Genomic DNA, 16,424 nt, shown 5'->3' with positions numbered 1-16,424 from the left:
CAATGTATTATTTGGAACCAAAACAACATTTGTTGTTGAAGTAGAAGTCCTGGGAGTGCATTCTGACGAAGAACAGCAAAGGTAATCCAATTTTTCTAATAGTAATTCTAAGTTTGGTGAGGGCCAAACTTGGTGGGTGTCAAAATAGCTAGCCGTGATGGCCGGGCTATGTACTCAGAATATTGCAAAATGTGCTTTCGCCGAAAAGCTATTTTAAAATCCGACACCCTGATTGCATAAAGGAGTTCTGTATCTATAATTCTTAAAATAATTGTTATGTATTTTGTGAACATTAATCGTGAGTAATTTAGTAAATTCACCGGAAGTTTGCGGTGGGTATGCTAGTTCTGAACATCACATGCTAATGTAAAAAGCTGGTTTTTGATATAAATATGAACTTGATTGAACAAAACATGCATGTATTGTATAACATAATGTCCTAGGAGTGTCATCTGATGAAGATCATCAAAGGTTAGTGCTGCATTTAGCTGTGGTTTTGGTTTTTGTGACATATATGCTTGCTTTGAAAATGGCTGTGTGATTATTTTTGGCAGGGTACTCTCCTGACATAATCTAATGTTTTGCTTTCGCTGTAAAGCCTTTTTGAAATCGGACAATGTGGTTAGATTAACGAGAGTCTTGTCTTTAAAATGGTGTAAAATAGTCATATGTTTGAGAAATTTAAGTTATAGCATTTTTGAGGTATTTGTATTTCGCGCCACACGATTCCACTGGCTGTTGACTAGGGTGGGACGCTATATGTGGGACGCTAGCGTCCCACCTGAGGGACACACTACTCAACAGCCAGTGAAATAGCAGGGCAGGAAATTCAAAACAACAAAAATCTCATAGTTCAAATTTCTCAAACATACAACTATTATATCCCATTTTAAAGATACACTTCTCGTTAATCCAACCTCATTGTCCGATTTCAAAAGGGCTTTACGGTGAAAGCATAACATTAGATTATGTTAGGACAGCACCTAAACAAGAAAAACCACACAGCCATTTTCCAAGCAAGGAGAGGCGTCACAAAAACCAGAAATACAGCTAAAATGAATCACTAACCTTTGATGATCTTCATCAGATGGCACTCATAGGACTTCATGTTACCCAATACATGTATGTTTTGCTCGATAAAGTTCATATTTATATCCAAAAACCCCATTTTACATTGGTGCGTGATGTTCAGAAAATGTATTCCCACCGAAACTTCCGGTGAATGAGCACATCAATTTACAAAAATACTCATCATAAACGTTGATAAACTTTACAACAGTTATTGAAAGAATTATAGATATACTACTCCTTAATACAACCACTGTGTCAGATTTTAAAATAGCTTTACGGCGAAAGCACATTTTTCTATATTCTGAGTAAAGAGCTCAGCCATCAAAGCAAGCTATACAGTTACCCGCCAAGTTCTGGAGTCAACTAAACTCAGAATTAGTATTATAAATCTTCCCTTACCTTTGCTGATCTTCGTCGGAATTCACTCCCAGGACTCCCACAAGAAATGTTCTTTTTGTTAGAAATACTCCATATTTATGTCCAAATACCTCCGTTTTGTTCGCGCGTTCAGATCACTATCCAAAGGCATAACGCGTGAGCGTAAAACTACAGACAAAAAGTCAAATAGTTCCATTACCGTTCGTAGAAACATATCAAACGATGTTTACAATCAATCCTTAGGGTCTTTTTAACATAAAACGTTGATAATATTCCAACCGGACAATAGCGTATTCATTACAGAAGAAAAAGAAGGAGCGGCACGCCAAGCGTGCCTGCGCAGTAAACAACTCACTGCTCCCAGGCAGTCCACTGATTGACTGAGCTCCTATTCTCTGCCCAGTAACAGTAGACGGATGAAACAAGTTTCTAAAGGCTGTTGACAGCCAATGGAAGCCTTAGGAAGTGCAAAATGTCCCCACAGACACTGTAGTTTAAACAGGGATTAGATAGAAAAACTACAAGTCACTTCCTGGTTGGATTTTTTCTCAGGTTTTTGCCAGCCATATGAGTTATGTTATACTCACAGACATCATTCAAACAGTTTTAGAAACTTCAGAGTGTTTTCTATCCACATCTACTAATAATATGCATATATTCGTTTCTGGGATTGAGTAGCAGGCAATTTACTCTGGGCACGTCAGTCATCCAAGCGACTCAATACTGCCACCATCCATAACAAGTTAATATAATTCACCAATACATTCTACATTTTTTATTTCATTGAATATTACAACATACAATCTACCTGCAGTGAACAGTAGGTAACAATATGGTTATGTCATTACCTTGCCTTCCTATTGATGGGACATCAAATCAACAATACACAGGTTATGTTACCAACATCATGAGTTTAGAAAAGAGTTTATAGCAGAGGGCCATTTCTGAGCCATCGGCAAATTAGATTAGTGTTTAACTGTAACGTTCCCGGTCAATGCACGTGTGGTGAGGGAAGTGAATGTGATTGGCTTAGAGCTTGGGTGAGAACACAGGAAATTGTGTTAGTATTGGATGAAGCATTATGATGACAGGAACCTCTCCAAAAGGAACAAAGTGTGCCATGGAGGTACCGCTCGGCCCCCTGGGTATCAGTGACTGTACCTGGATCTTTCTAGGTTAGTCACTTATTTAACAGGTCTGTCTGGTGTCATGTATCTGGTTGGCTCACCATGTCTTCCTCTACAACTCACTGTATACCGGATCCATTGTAGGTTATAGAGGAACTGTATACTGGATCCATTGTAGGTTACAGAGGAACAGTATACTGGATCCATTGTAGGTTATAGAGGAACTGTATACTGGATCCATTGTAGGTTACAGAGGAACTGTATACTGGATCCATTGTAGGTTACAGAGGAACTGTATACTGGATCCATTGTAGGTTACAGAGGAACAGTATACTGGATCCATTGTAGGTTACACAGGAACTGTATACTGGATCCATTGTAGGTTACAGAGGAACTGTATCCTGGATCCAAAGCTACCTTTCACTGGTGACTGTCAGCAGCATTACTTTGAAAGACATACTACTGGGCTTATAGTCTCGCTCTCTCGAAACTGAAAGTAGACCTCTGGGAGATAACACTGACAGGAGATTTACGATGTCTTTTGGGTGATAAAACCTAAAGAGCATTCCAGAGCATGAGTTAATGTTTCTGTTCTATACGGTACCAGGGAGAGATGGCGCCAGTAGGGCCAGACACTGGTCTCTACACAATGAAAACTGTTGACACAGTACTGTCTGCTGTGAATTATAAGTATCTTTCATACAAAATCTTAACCAAAATCTTATAGATCTTCTCATTGAAAGCAAGTCTAAGAAGCGGTAGATCTGTTCTATGTGCGCTCAAACAGGATTCATTGCTGGTCCGAACAATCGGAATCCACACTTCAAAATTGGTTTGATCACGCAGACTGGGACATGTTGCAGGTAGCCTCAGAGATTAATATTAATTTATACGCTGATTCGGTGAGTGAGTTTACAAGGAAGTGCCGACGTCACGCTTCCAGACAAACTAAACATCTTCTTTGTCCGCTTTGAGTATAATACAGTGCCACGGACGCGGCCGCTACCAAGGACTGCAGGCTCTTCTTCTCCGTGGCCGACATGAGTAAGACGTTTAAACGCGTTAACCCTCGCAATGCTGCTGGCCCAGACGACATCCCTAGCAGCGTCCTCAGAGCATGCGCAGACCAGCTGGCTGGTGTGTTTACAGACATATTCAATCTCTCCCTATCCCAGTCTGCTGTCCCCACATGCTTCAAGATGGCCACCATTGTTCCTGTTCCCAAGAAGGCAAAGGTAACTGAACAAAATGACTATCGCCCCATAGCACTCACTTCTGTCATCATGAAGTGCTTTGAGAGACTAGTCAAGGATCATATCACCTCCATCTTACCTGTCACCCTAGACCCACTTCAATTTGCATACCGCCCCAACAGGTCCACAGATGATGCAATCGCCATCACACTGCACACTGCCCTATCCCATCTGGACAAGAGGAATACCTATGTAAGAATGCTGTTCATTGACTACAGCTCAGCATTCAACACCATAGTACCCTCCAAGCTCATCATTAAGCTTGAGCCCTGGGTCTCAACCTCGCCTTGTGCAATTGGGTCCTGGACTTCCTGAAGGGCCACCCCCATGTGGTGAAGGTAGGAAACAACTTCTACACTTCGCTGATTCTCAACACTGGGGACATGGATGCGTGCTCAGCCCCCTCCTTTACTCCCTGTTCACCCATGACTGCGAGGCCATGCACGCCTCCAAATCAATCATCAAGTTTACAGACGACACAACAATAGTAGGCTTAATCACCAACAATGACGAGACACAGCCTATAGGGAGGAGGTGAGGGCACTCGGAGTGTGGTGTCAGGAAAACAACCTCTCACTCAATGTCAACAAAACAAAGGAGATGATTGTGGACTTCAGGAAACAGCAGAAGGAGCACCCCCCTATACACATCAATGGGACAGCAGTGGAGAAGGTGGAAAGTTGTAAGTTCCTCGGCGTACACATCATGGACAAACTGAAATGGTCCCTCCACACAGACAGTGTGGTGAAGAAGGCACAACAGCGCCTCTACAACCTCAGGAGGCTGAAGAAATGTGGCTTGTCACCTAAAACCCTCACAAACTTTTACAGATGCACAATCGAGAGCATCGTGTCAGGTTGTATCACCGCCTGGTACGGCAACTGCGCCACCTGCAACCGCAGGGCTCGCCAGAGGGTGGTGCGGTCTGCACAATGCATCACCGGGAGCAAACTACCTGCCCTCCTGCACACCTACAGCACCCGATGTCACAGGAAGTCCAAAAAGATCATCAAGGACAACAACCACCTAAGCCACTGCCTGTTCAACCCGCTACCATCCAGATGATGAGGTCAGTACAGGTGCATCAAAGCTGGGACAGAGAGACTGAAAAACAGCTTATATCTCAAGGCCATCACTGTTAAACAGCAATCACTACTTACAGACTTGAAATCATTGGCCACTTTAATAAATGGATCACTAGTCACTTTAGTAATGTTTACATATCTTGCATTACTCATCCCATATGTATATCCTGTATTTTATACCATCTATTGCATCTCGCCTATGCCGCTCGGTCATTGCTCAACCATATATTTGTATGCCTATATTCTTATTCCATCCCTTTTACTTAGATGTGTGTGTATTAGGTAGTTGTGGTGGAATTGTTAGATATTACTGCACTGTCGAAACTAGAAGCGCAAGCATTTCACTACACTCGCAATAACATCCACTAACCATGTGTATGTGACCAATACAATTTGATTTGATTTACTTCTATGCTTCGAGTTCTTAAGTTTCGTTTTTGAGTCTTTTACTTTCGGGTTGTACACCAGCTTCAAAATATATTTCACAACGCTTTAGATGGTACAATGATTCTCTACACAATGACTGCTTGTTTTGTCACAAACTGAGATTAGGAAAACTATTAGAATTTTAGCAACCAGGAAATGGCAGAGCATATTGCACCTTCAAGTACAGTGGTGGGGAACGTTATTAAGTAAAAGTTAATGTTATACATCAAATTCCTTATATTAAGCAAACCAGATGGCACCATTTTGTCAGGGAAAATGTATGGGAGTAGAAAGTACATATTATGGTCCCGCTTCATTTCAAGTGCATCTTATGAAGGCTTCGTAAAGCATTCATATAGGCTTCATTGCACTACATAAATAGGTCACAAATCATCTATAACCGTTTTTCATGCTCTATAAAGGATGAATAAATGTGAACAAATAAATGGATGCTTGTCACACAGTTAAACCACATTATGAATGTTTATTGAGCATATGTAGTGGTTCATTTATTTATCAAATGAGGAGAGAAACTTATCACACAAGTCAGAGTTATACTTAAACTAAATCTTTATTCACTTATAAACAACCCGCGCAATATGAACTGGAATAACATGAGTCTATTACTGAACTGTCTGTTGAACAAGAGACTGTCACTGGCAACCATGGTTACGAGGAGGGGATACTATAATATAATGTTATTGGGTCTATAACTTACCACCCTCCTCGTAGAGAAAAGCACCAGAGATAATTATAAACGCACAAAGTAAGAAAAACAATGAAATGCATCATTCTAACACTGCCTAAAATGATGAATAAGATACTAATGAGAGACCTTTATAAGTAATATAACAATACTGATGTACAAACTATGACATAAATGACGATAAGCGGTACGAGGCAAGCCGTCATTTCCATTAAGACATGAGTGAGCTGAGACAGATGTAGCCTATACACCGCCTATTTGTGCAGCATTTTTTAAATGGACAGCGACATAATTCCGAACATGGGCCGTTCTTACAGTATTGTCCCTGTACACACTTGCTTCCAAACCACTCCTTGTTGAATTTGAAATTTCCGGCTTGTTATGTAATGTTTATGTCCAATGAGCACCGAGACATTTTATCTATAATTTCTCTTCATATGACAAGGATAGAAGAGGATTTGCCAGTAGATTGTTGACTTGATTCATGATGATGACTGCTAGCTAAGATTTTGAAATTATGATGTTGACATGATCAGTCCAATCTATGCTACTTTACATACAACATGATTTGACACCAATTTATCTGTGGCCAATGACCATGAGCCTTCTTGGATGGGCACTTCTAATGTAACTATGGCAGCACCCAAGGGACTTAAAATGTTCCAGCTCTCCCTGTAGATGTTGCGGTGACGTAGTGTCCCATGAGCGACAGAACACTGAGCCAATCACGGTGCAACTAGATAACATTACCAACCCCTACGCTCACAAACGTCTCGCTCTGTGCCTCCAACTCTCTCTTCCTTGCTTTTGTGCTGCTTCCCTCACTCTGATTGGATGTCCTTTAGGTCTTTTTGGAACAGGTTTTAAAATTGTATTTATATTGGTTTGAGATTTTCCTGTGTCCATTTTAGAATGGGAGCCAGAAGAATGCTAAATGCCCCAATGCGTAGTGCCAACTGTAAAGCTTGGTGGAGGAGGAATAATGGTATGGGGCTGTTTTTCATGGTTCAGCCTAAGCCTCGTAGCTCCAGTGAAGGGAAATCTTAACACTACAGCATACAATGACATTCTAGACGATTCTGTGCTTCCAACTTTTTGGCAACAGTTTGGGGAAGGCCCTTTCCTGTTTCAGTATGACAATGCCCCCGTGCAGGGGTCCATAAAGAAATGGTTTGTCGAGATCGATGTGGAAGAACTTGACTGGCCTGCAGAGCCCTGACCTCAACCCCATCGAACACCTTAGGGATGGATTGGAACACAGACTGCAAGCAAGGCCTAATCGCCCAACATCAGTGCCCAACCTCCCTAATGCTCATGGCTGAATGGAAGCAAGTCCCCTCAGCAATGTTCCAACATCTAGTGGAAAGCCTCTGTTGTGGAAAATTACATAATTAGTCATTCTATCCCGTGTTTTACTGCTTAAAGAATAGTCTCTTGTTATATGATAGTGTTATTTCTAACCTGATACAAACTTGTCTTTGTGGGACTCAGCCATAAGACTGGGCGTATAGCTACGGTCCGTTTGGGTGCGACCGCAGCATGTGACATCCCGTGGGTTTACTATCTACAGGAAGTCACATGTAAGGAAACTTCAGAAATGAGCACATAATAGTGTTTGCTGTTGGGAATGCAGTTAGACGGTTGAGCCCTCGGGCTATCAACCTCGTGCTATCTTCAATCTGCACAGACAACTAATGACCTTTTACACACTCTCTGCTCACTGCCACATATACAGAAAGGATGTACTTCTCCATAAAAAGCAGAGACCCGACTATGTTTGTTAAGCTTTCAACTCTGAACTATTCTTGGTGATGGTTGATTGCTTCATTTTTGCAAATGTTATAATAAAGCTGTTAGAAGAATCTACAGTCTCGCTCTTCCTATATAATTTCTACCACGCCTTCCCAATACAGTGGAGGCTGTGATAGCAGCAAAGGGGGAGACCAACTCCATATTATTGCCTATGATTTTGGAATGAGAGGTTCGCCGAACAGGTGTCCACATACTTTTGGTCATGTAGTGTAGTTATGGGATAGCTAGGCTAATATTCTCCTTTGCTTGCTAGCTAGTAAACTAAAGCTAACACACAATCCCATCAAGCAGCTGAAATGACAGCAAACTATGTGCATTATCATTTGTTTTAGCTACTACCTTTGTTTCTATTACCAATTCTTTGGATATATCATTAGAATGATCCTGATAAATGAACTGGCCTGGATCAGAGAAGCTGTCAGTCTTGTCACGTTCATATGCATGGCACAGTGGAGATACAACATGTTGCACAGGTCAGATAGGCTAGTAGCATGGGGAAATATTGTCCAGCGACGCTTTTTTCCAGGGCAGATTAGGTTTATAAATTGACTGGTTCGGGCAGTGGGACAGCAGATGTGATTGTAATGGCTGTCTGGAAGAGGGAACCAAGGTGCAGCAGAGGATGTGTTCATCATTAGAATTTTAATTCAAATAAACAAGAGAACACTACAAAATGAACAAAAACGACAGCAAACAGTCCTGTTAGGAAAATACTCAAACAGAAACAATTACCCACAAAACCCAAAGGAAAAACATGCTCCTTATGTGTGACTCCCAATCAGCAGCAACGAGCTTCAACTGTGCCTGATTGGGAGCCACACACATGGCCCAAAACAAAGAAATACCAAAACATAGAAAAAGGAACATAGAACGCCCACCCAATGTAACACCCTGGCCTAACCAAAATAAAGAACAAAAAACCCCTCTCTATGGCCAGGGCGTTACAGTGATAAATCTAATGAAACTGTTAACAGGCATTATGCATGGATTGTGGTGATAACTCCTTGCTATCAACCAATCAGCATCCGGGATCCAAACAACCCATTTTATAATGTGACAAAGAGATTGGTAAATGATAAAACACCCCATTATAACATCTGGTATAAAGACACTTATGTAGCATGTAATAGAATAGGACATAAGTTGTCATGCAGACTGTGTAATAGCAGTTGTTATTAACAGACATTAGCGCATGACAACAGGATAAACAGTCATCTATAAACACCCATTATAAACTACTTTCATAAGATTTTATGCCGTTACTCATTACTGTTGTTATATAGGGGTTATAAAAGGCTTTATAAATACATGACTAAGGACACCTACAGTAAAGTGTTACCCCAACTTCTCCTGATCGAAAAGCATTGTAGAGAATTGAAATTTGAATGAGTGTATTTCCTGAATTGACTGGAATTCAAATGGAATTGACAGCAACCCTGGCAACTACACGGAGTAATTTCATAGAACTTCAGAACACTGGCAGTTTGTCTACTTCACATCTTCAGTCTACACTCTGATAATTCCAGATAGCCCAGTGAATAAAACACATGCTGACAATACTGGTGTCAAACCATGCAGATCTCATTAGCATGAAATAACATCTACATTCTCATTGAAACACTTCTATAGCAACTTTCAACGCACAGTATGAAGTTGAAACGAACAACAGTCTGGAGATCTTCAGGGATGTGTGGGTCAGAATTATAGAATCAACCTGAAGATAGAATCTGCTCTTACCATGATAAACAGATTTCCCAATCTTCTCCTCTTCATCTTTAATGTTGACATTCAGCTCCAGTGTTTGACTGCAGTCTTCCAGCTTCACTGATGCCATCTCTGGGTCCTGCAGTGCAAACTGGGCTCCACTGTCACAATCAGGACCCAGTGACTGAAGGTTTCTACTCAGTGTGGAAGGAGAGAGGCAGGCTGGGTTTGTCCTCACTATTGATGCCACCTCAGACTTGACCTAAGTAAAAAAAAATGTTTTAATAATTTTCACAGAACAGTAGTTCACCTGACTCCCAATTAATGCTTGGGTTGTTTGCTTAAGAATCTTTCCTGGTAAATATTTAGCTATCCTTCTGATCATGCATGCAGTTTACGCAGCACTATTTACTATGTTCCTGAATAACCATGTCTTCAATGTATTATTTCACCTCACAAAAAAAAAAAATTGTATTTCCCATTTTCACAACATAGTAACAATCATAGATAAAGATGGAAACACCTGAATGTCTGAATATTGTTACACATGTAAAAAAAAAATAAAGAAAAGAAAAGTGGACCCTCGCTGCCTGCACTGAATGCAGTTGACGTAGATAGAAGGGGACCGCCATTTTACCATCTCGTGAATTTTACACAAAACCATTAACGAACTCAATAATCGCAAATAATTAGATTTTTTAAATGAAATTAGCTTTACTAAATGATGTTCATTCACTCTGCCAAACCCAAAGTCTCTAACTATGTGACATAAAATAGTTACGCTCACTCGGCTTGACACAGAAATAACACGTAAAACCTTTACCAAACGTGATAATACCTTAAAGGATGTGTTACCCAGCACGTTATGACATGTTATTTCTATATAACAAAGTTTAAACGTACTATTACATACCTGTATTAATAAATGTGAAACGGACATAAAATATATCGTCTTCACCACCCAGCTCAAGCGCCTTGCCGGAACTTCCTGTTCCACCACTGCAACAGAGCAAATGCGACATCACAGACAGAACAATGCGACAGATATTTAATTGGATGTATAAATATGGCAGTGAGAGGAAAACCCACTGGCTAGACAGTGGGAGAAGATGGAACGAGGTGGATTTTGGCCGATATTCGGCAAATTTTCTCATCAATTAAACATTTTATCTCAATACAGTTTTCTGTTCCTCAAACTAAAATCGGTTATGAACAGAGTGGACAAAGTTTGCTTAGGAATCCAAAGGCAAATTGAGTTATTGCACACAAGCGCTTCACCGAGTAGAGGTTTCCTAAACACGCCAATAGGATATCACTAGCGCGTGCTTGGCTCTGCTATGACTAATTTGTTCCCATTGGAAACAACATGTGGTCTATCTTGGTTTACATAAACATATTTGGAGACATCTTCTCTGTGTAAATATTGGGCAGACTAGACACTGCGTATTGCGTATTGCAGACAAGACACTGCGTATTGCGTATTGCTGCCTATCGCAGGTTGGAGGACGGTTTCAAATTTAGGTCACAAAAAAAAAACTGTGAAAAGGAGAATGGGAAAATCTTAAATTGCACCATCTAATCCTGCACCTATACACAATCCTGGGCCCATCCATGAATGTACTTCCCCTTTCTCTGTTTTAGCTGCTCACTGGCTACACGTTAGCTATCTAGTTAGCAGAGCAGTAGATCAAACATCATTGTTTTACTTAGGCTAGGTAATTGTTTGTATAGTATGTCAACGTTGGTGTCTATTTCAGACCTTATGGCATTTTTCCAGGATTAGCATAAGAGCTTTGGAAGAGGAGAAAATCACTAGAAGTCTGGCCATGTAGAGACGTGCAGCTATAGTAAGCAACAATTTACCGGTTTGGTCAGGCCCAGCATGAGGGATAAAGATTATCTTGTGTCTGGTGAGTGTAGCTTTAAGTGAAGTTTGAGCATCTTTGCAACACAATATGTTCTATACAACTGTCAACATTCTACAAGGACTGAGCCACATAACTATATAATCATTAACCAGATTACTCCGGATACCGGACTTCGATGAGTGATAACTCAGTTCTAGAATGTTGCCATTGATGAGAATGAATCTAAATCTATTGACATTCAGAATTGATTTTGTTTTGACATCCAGCCTGTTTTGTAGTTTAATGACCAGACACAAATCTTCAAAAGGCACTGTATTTATTTATTCAGAGTGGTACATGCATTCACAGTCTTTATCTAGTGTCGTTGTAATGATGGTCGGACCAAGGCGCAGCTGGAGTAGCATTCCACATCTTTTATTAGAAAGTGAAACTTAGCCAAAATACAAAACAAACAATAAATGAATAAACGAACCGTGACTACAGAGATGCTACTGCACTAACTCAAAACATAAACAATATCCCATAACCCACAGGTGGATTTTTTTTTACTTAAGTATGATCCCCAATTAGAAACAACGATAACCAGCTGCCTCTAATTGGGAATCATACAAATCAGCAACATAGAAAAATGAACCTAGAACCCCACATAGAAAATATAAACTAGAACAACCCCCCAGTCACACCCTGACCTACTCTACCATAGAAAATAAAAGCTTTCTATGGTCAGGACGTGACATCTAGTCGTGTCTTTGGCATCATTAAAGTCAAGACTGTTATTTTATCAAATCAATTCTCTGTAATTATTAAAACGAGATTAAACTAATCATGTAAATGTAATTAAGTACAAAGTCGGGGCACCAAGGAAAATCTTCAGATTACAAAGTTATAATTTTCCTAATATACCTCTTCAGATATTTTAATATCTAATCAATTAGTCTTCTAATTAATGAATTATTCTTTACCTCACATTAGGTCTCATTCCAAATGTCGTAAATTGTTGGTTATCTGCACGAACCCGGCCTTTACTATGAATCATCCATACATCAATTGTCTTAATAATTTATTTACTAACTAACTAAACAATACAGTAGATATGGAGGAAATGATAGGGGAGGTTCCCTAGTGGGCTAAGCCAATATGACGACTTGGTGGACAAAGGGAAGTGGGTGTGGACTGAAGAGGGCGGGAAAGACAAAAGGAGTCACTACACAGTTGATATTTATATTGCACATGAACACTCACTCATTCGGGAATAATTGCAATCAATATATATTTACGCCCAGTGTGTCGTCGTGATCTCTGCTGGCATCGTCCGTCTGTCTGTTGGAGAGTCAGTTCATCAGTCTCTCTTTTCTGCCTCCCTGAAGATCAAGTCTTTCGTGGTTAAAATGGATACTTCAGAATACTATTCAGAAATGTTTTCATAAAATAGATGTTTCGGCGGTTGTCGGTCTTCGCATCCCAGTTTGTCATAATTTCTAGCTGCAGACTAGTAATTAGTATCTAAGATTTGATCTTATTCTGTTGGGATCGATAGTCTCAGAGTTGAACCATTTCCACCCGTGTAGCCAATGCTCCATGTGGTATGGTTAGGAATTCAACAACCATTATAGCCTTAGCTTATACTGAGGTTTTTGTGGTCTGAAGAGGATTTCCTCAGGAGAGGGTTTTATTCGTAACAGTTGAAAAGGGCTGTTCCATGACGCCAGATCATGTCTGTGTTCCAATGACTTAGTTACACTTTAAAGGGTATACAATTCTCTTTCATTAAAGGTTTAACATCACCTTACATCATTTCACAAATCGTTTCATCTTTACTCATTCATTTAATACAAGAATTAGATGCAAACCCCATAATTGAGAAATGTACATATTCAGAGATATAGTCATGTGTGTTTCCTGTCCTCTCTGAGGTCATCAAATGAAACACACTCGTCATACTCGTCCCTTAAGTGTCCACGGACGTTTCCCACCTTCTCACAAGTGGACATTTTGTATCAAATCCTCATTTTGGGAATTTAGGAGTTCGCCATGTGAAATCCTTTGTTCTCTCTAGGTGTCTCTTTCTGCATGGCCAGGGGGAGAGTCTCCTCCAGGTATTTACGACCTGAGATAACAGAACCTGGGTGTTGGAGAGAGAGGGGGGGGGGCACTAGCTATACCCAAAAAGGGCCACGTCATGACAACCTATAGGATCCTTCCCACTGTATGATTGATGCCAAGTGATAAAATCCCAAGTTATCAATTAAAAGGTCATGGAAAAACCACTTGTCCTGAAAATTACAGTTTATTAAATATTCTGCAGCGGTAATGTCATCAATCAAATCAAACTATTTATATGGCACATTTCTTACAACGAATACATTTCAAGGTGTTCCAAGTCATTCATTGAAAGGCATGTGTCACTTAACATCCTTCCTCTTGGCAGGTCTCTATAGGTGACCAGGGGATTCTCTCTACCACATGTGAATGCCTCCGTGGAGCTCATCAGTGGAGCCATGCAGCCTATTTTGGTGGTTCACAATATCATCCGTACGGATGTCAGCCGTGCCCAACCAGGTGCAGTCAGTGGAGGACCTGTACCCGGCCGAAGACTACAACCCTCTGTCCCGAGAGCCCACAGAGGAGGATCATCAGTGGGTAAGGAACAGTCTCTGGGGCAGGTTCAGTGGAAGGAAATGTCTTCTTGAACCTGAGCCAGAACAATCGCTACCCTCCACGTCATCCCTGTCTGTACCGGACATTGTTAAAACAAGGGCACCTGGGGCATGCAGGCATCCTGGCTGGCATGGCGCTGTCGGTGGAGCAGTAGGAAGCTAAACGGCAGGCAACAGTTGGACAGCGCACCAACAGGCACACCATGAGGAGGGAGGTTGACGGACAGCAATTATGGAGCAGTGGTTAGGACCAAGGGCGTTACTCCGTCACTGCTAAAACAGTCCTCTGATCAGTCGTTGGATGGGGTGTTGTCTGATAACGAAGAGGAGGGCATCAAGGCATTGAAATGGCTACAGGGATGGATGTGCAGGAGTCAGGGTTTTAGGTCACAGGGTCTGGGTGCCTCACCAGATGGCCTGGTGGGCACCACAGCAATGTCTTTATGGTGCAAAGGACCTTACCCATTGAATAGGAAGGATTTCAACTTCACTGAAAAATGTGAATGTTCTATCATCAAGTGAGAACATTTCGTTTCCCTGGCTGATATGGTTGCTACTTAGAAATACTAGAACAGTACATTAATAGATTACATTCACTGCTATAAAATCAGTCTACAATTTAAATCACATAGTTTACATAGACCCACTGTGGACCTTTGACAAATAAATCTCAGTGTGAAAAGGCTTTCCACGGTCTGTTTGGTCAACGAACTCAATGTATTCCAAACACTGGTGGTATTAGATGATCCTAATAAGTGATGTAGCCTAGTAAACGATGCCCTCCTCTGGTATGTTCTATTGAACTGTCTGGGACTCGTTGTTTCCCTGCTTACTACTCAAAGATATTTCACTGATTAAGTCAAAGACGAAATTAACTTCAATGCACTGGTCTCAAATGTATTAGCATAACTAGGCTACACAGAACCAAGGCTGATCCATTGTAAAATGAGAGGCTTTATTATATTAAAACGTGTCCCAGTCCAATGTGCCTAGCTCTGCCCACTGGGGCGTGGCTTACGGAACGCTCTCTGAAATAAACGCTCTTATCACCTTATTCCAACAGATCGACTTCTCACCACACCCGTGGTTCAAAAACGTGGAGTCATGTTTCTGTCAAGCCGCTTTGTTGACAACTCTAACCATCTCGCGAAGTGCCTTTGAACGGGGTAATGTAGTAGGTACCAGGGACATCCAGCCAACTTGACACAACTAAGAAGCATAGGAGTCAACATGGGTCAGCATCCCTGTGGAACGCTTTCGACACCTTGTAGAGTCCATGCCCCGACGAATTGAGGCATAAACACACAAACACTACCATGGATACCTGCTATGCTGACGACATAACATAAACACTACCATGGATACCTGCTATGCTGACGACATAACATAAACACTACCATGTATACCTGCTATGCTGACGACATAACATAAACACTACCATGGATACCTGCTATGCTGACGACATAACATAAACACTACCATGGATACCTGCTATGCTGACGACATAACATAAACACTACCATGGATACCTGCTATGCTGACAACATAACATAAACACTACCATGGATACCTGCTATGCTGACAACATAACATAAACACTACCATGGATACCTGCTATGCTGACAACATAACATAAACACAACCATGGATACCTGCTATGCTGACAACATAACATAAACACTACCATGGATACCTGCTATGCTGACGACATAACATAAACACTACCATGGATACCTGCATGCTGACGACATAACACAAACACTACCATGGATACCTGCTATGCTGACAACATAACATAAACACTACCATGGATACCTGCTATGCTGACAACATAACATAAACACTACCATGGATACCTGCAATGCTGACAACATAACATAAACACTACCATGGATACCTGCTATGCTGACAACATAACATAAACACTACCATGGATACCTGCTATGCTGACGACATAACATAAACACTACCATGTATACCTGCTTTGCTGACGACATAACATAAACACTACCATGGATACCTGCTATGCTGACGACATAACATAAACACTACCATGGATACCTGCTATGCTGACGACATAACATAAACACTACCATGGATACCTGCTATGCTGACGACATAACATAAACACTACCATGGATACCTGCTATGCTGACGACATAACATAAACACTACCATGTATACCTGCTATGCTGACGACATAACATAAACACTACCATGGATACCTGCTATGCTGACGACATAACATAAACACTACCATGGATACCTGCTATGCTGACGACATAACATAAACACTACCATGGATACCTGCTATGCTGACGACATAACATAAACACT

General features: G+C 41.0%; 1 protein-coding gene across 4 annotated transcripts in view; it reads right to left on the bottom strand.

Moving 5' to 3' along the window:
* LOC106575882 (gastrula zinc finger protein XlCGF26.1) overlaps positions 1–16,424 on the bottom strand; it is a 69,598-nt gene that overhangs the window by 33,314 nt on the left and 19,860 nt on the right. Inside the window, exons 1-2 of one of the 4 annotated variants that reach the window (XM_045698517.1) lie at positions 10,476–10,852; positions 9,596–9,824 (exon numbers count right to left, since the gene is read on the bottom strand). The exons of 2 other annotated variants lie outside the window; for them this stretch is intronic. In XM_045698517.1, the coding sequence (XP_045554473.1) occupies positions 9,596–9,824; positions 10,476–10,502 (256 nt within the window). In that variant the 5' untranslated portion in view covers positions 10,503–10,852. Of the gene's footprint in view, positions 1–9,595; positions 9,825–10,475; positions 10,853–16,424 lie in introns of those variants that run through there. One more of the 4 variants, XM_045698519.1, reaches the window with a different exon arrangement.

The sequence above is a fragment of the Salmo salar genome, chromosome ssa17 (genome assembly GCF_905237065.1).
Source record: "Salmo salar chromosome ssa17, Ssal_v3.1, whole genome shotgun sequence".
NCBI classification, from domain to species: Eukaryota; Metazoa; Chordata; class Actinopteri; order Salmoniformes; family Salmonidae; genus Salmo; species Salmo salar.
This window is presented reverse-complemented; position numbering and strand designations above follow the sequence as displayed.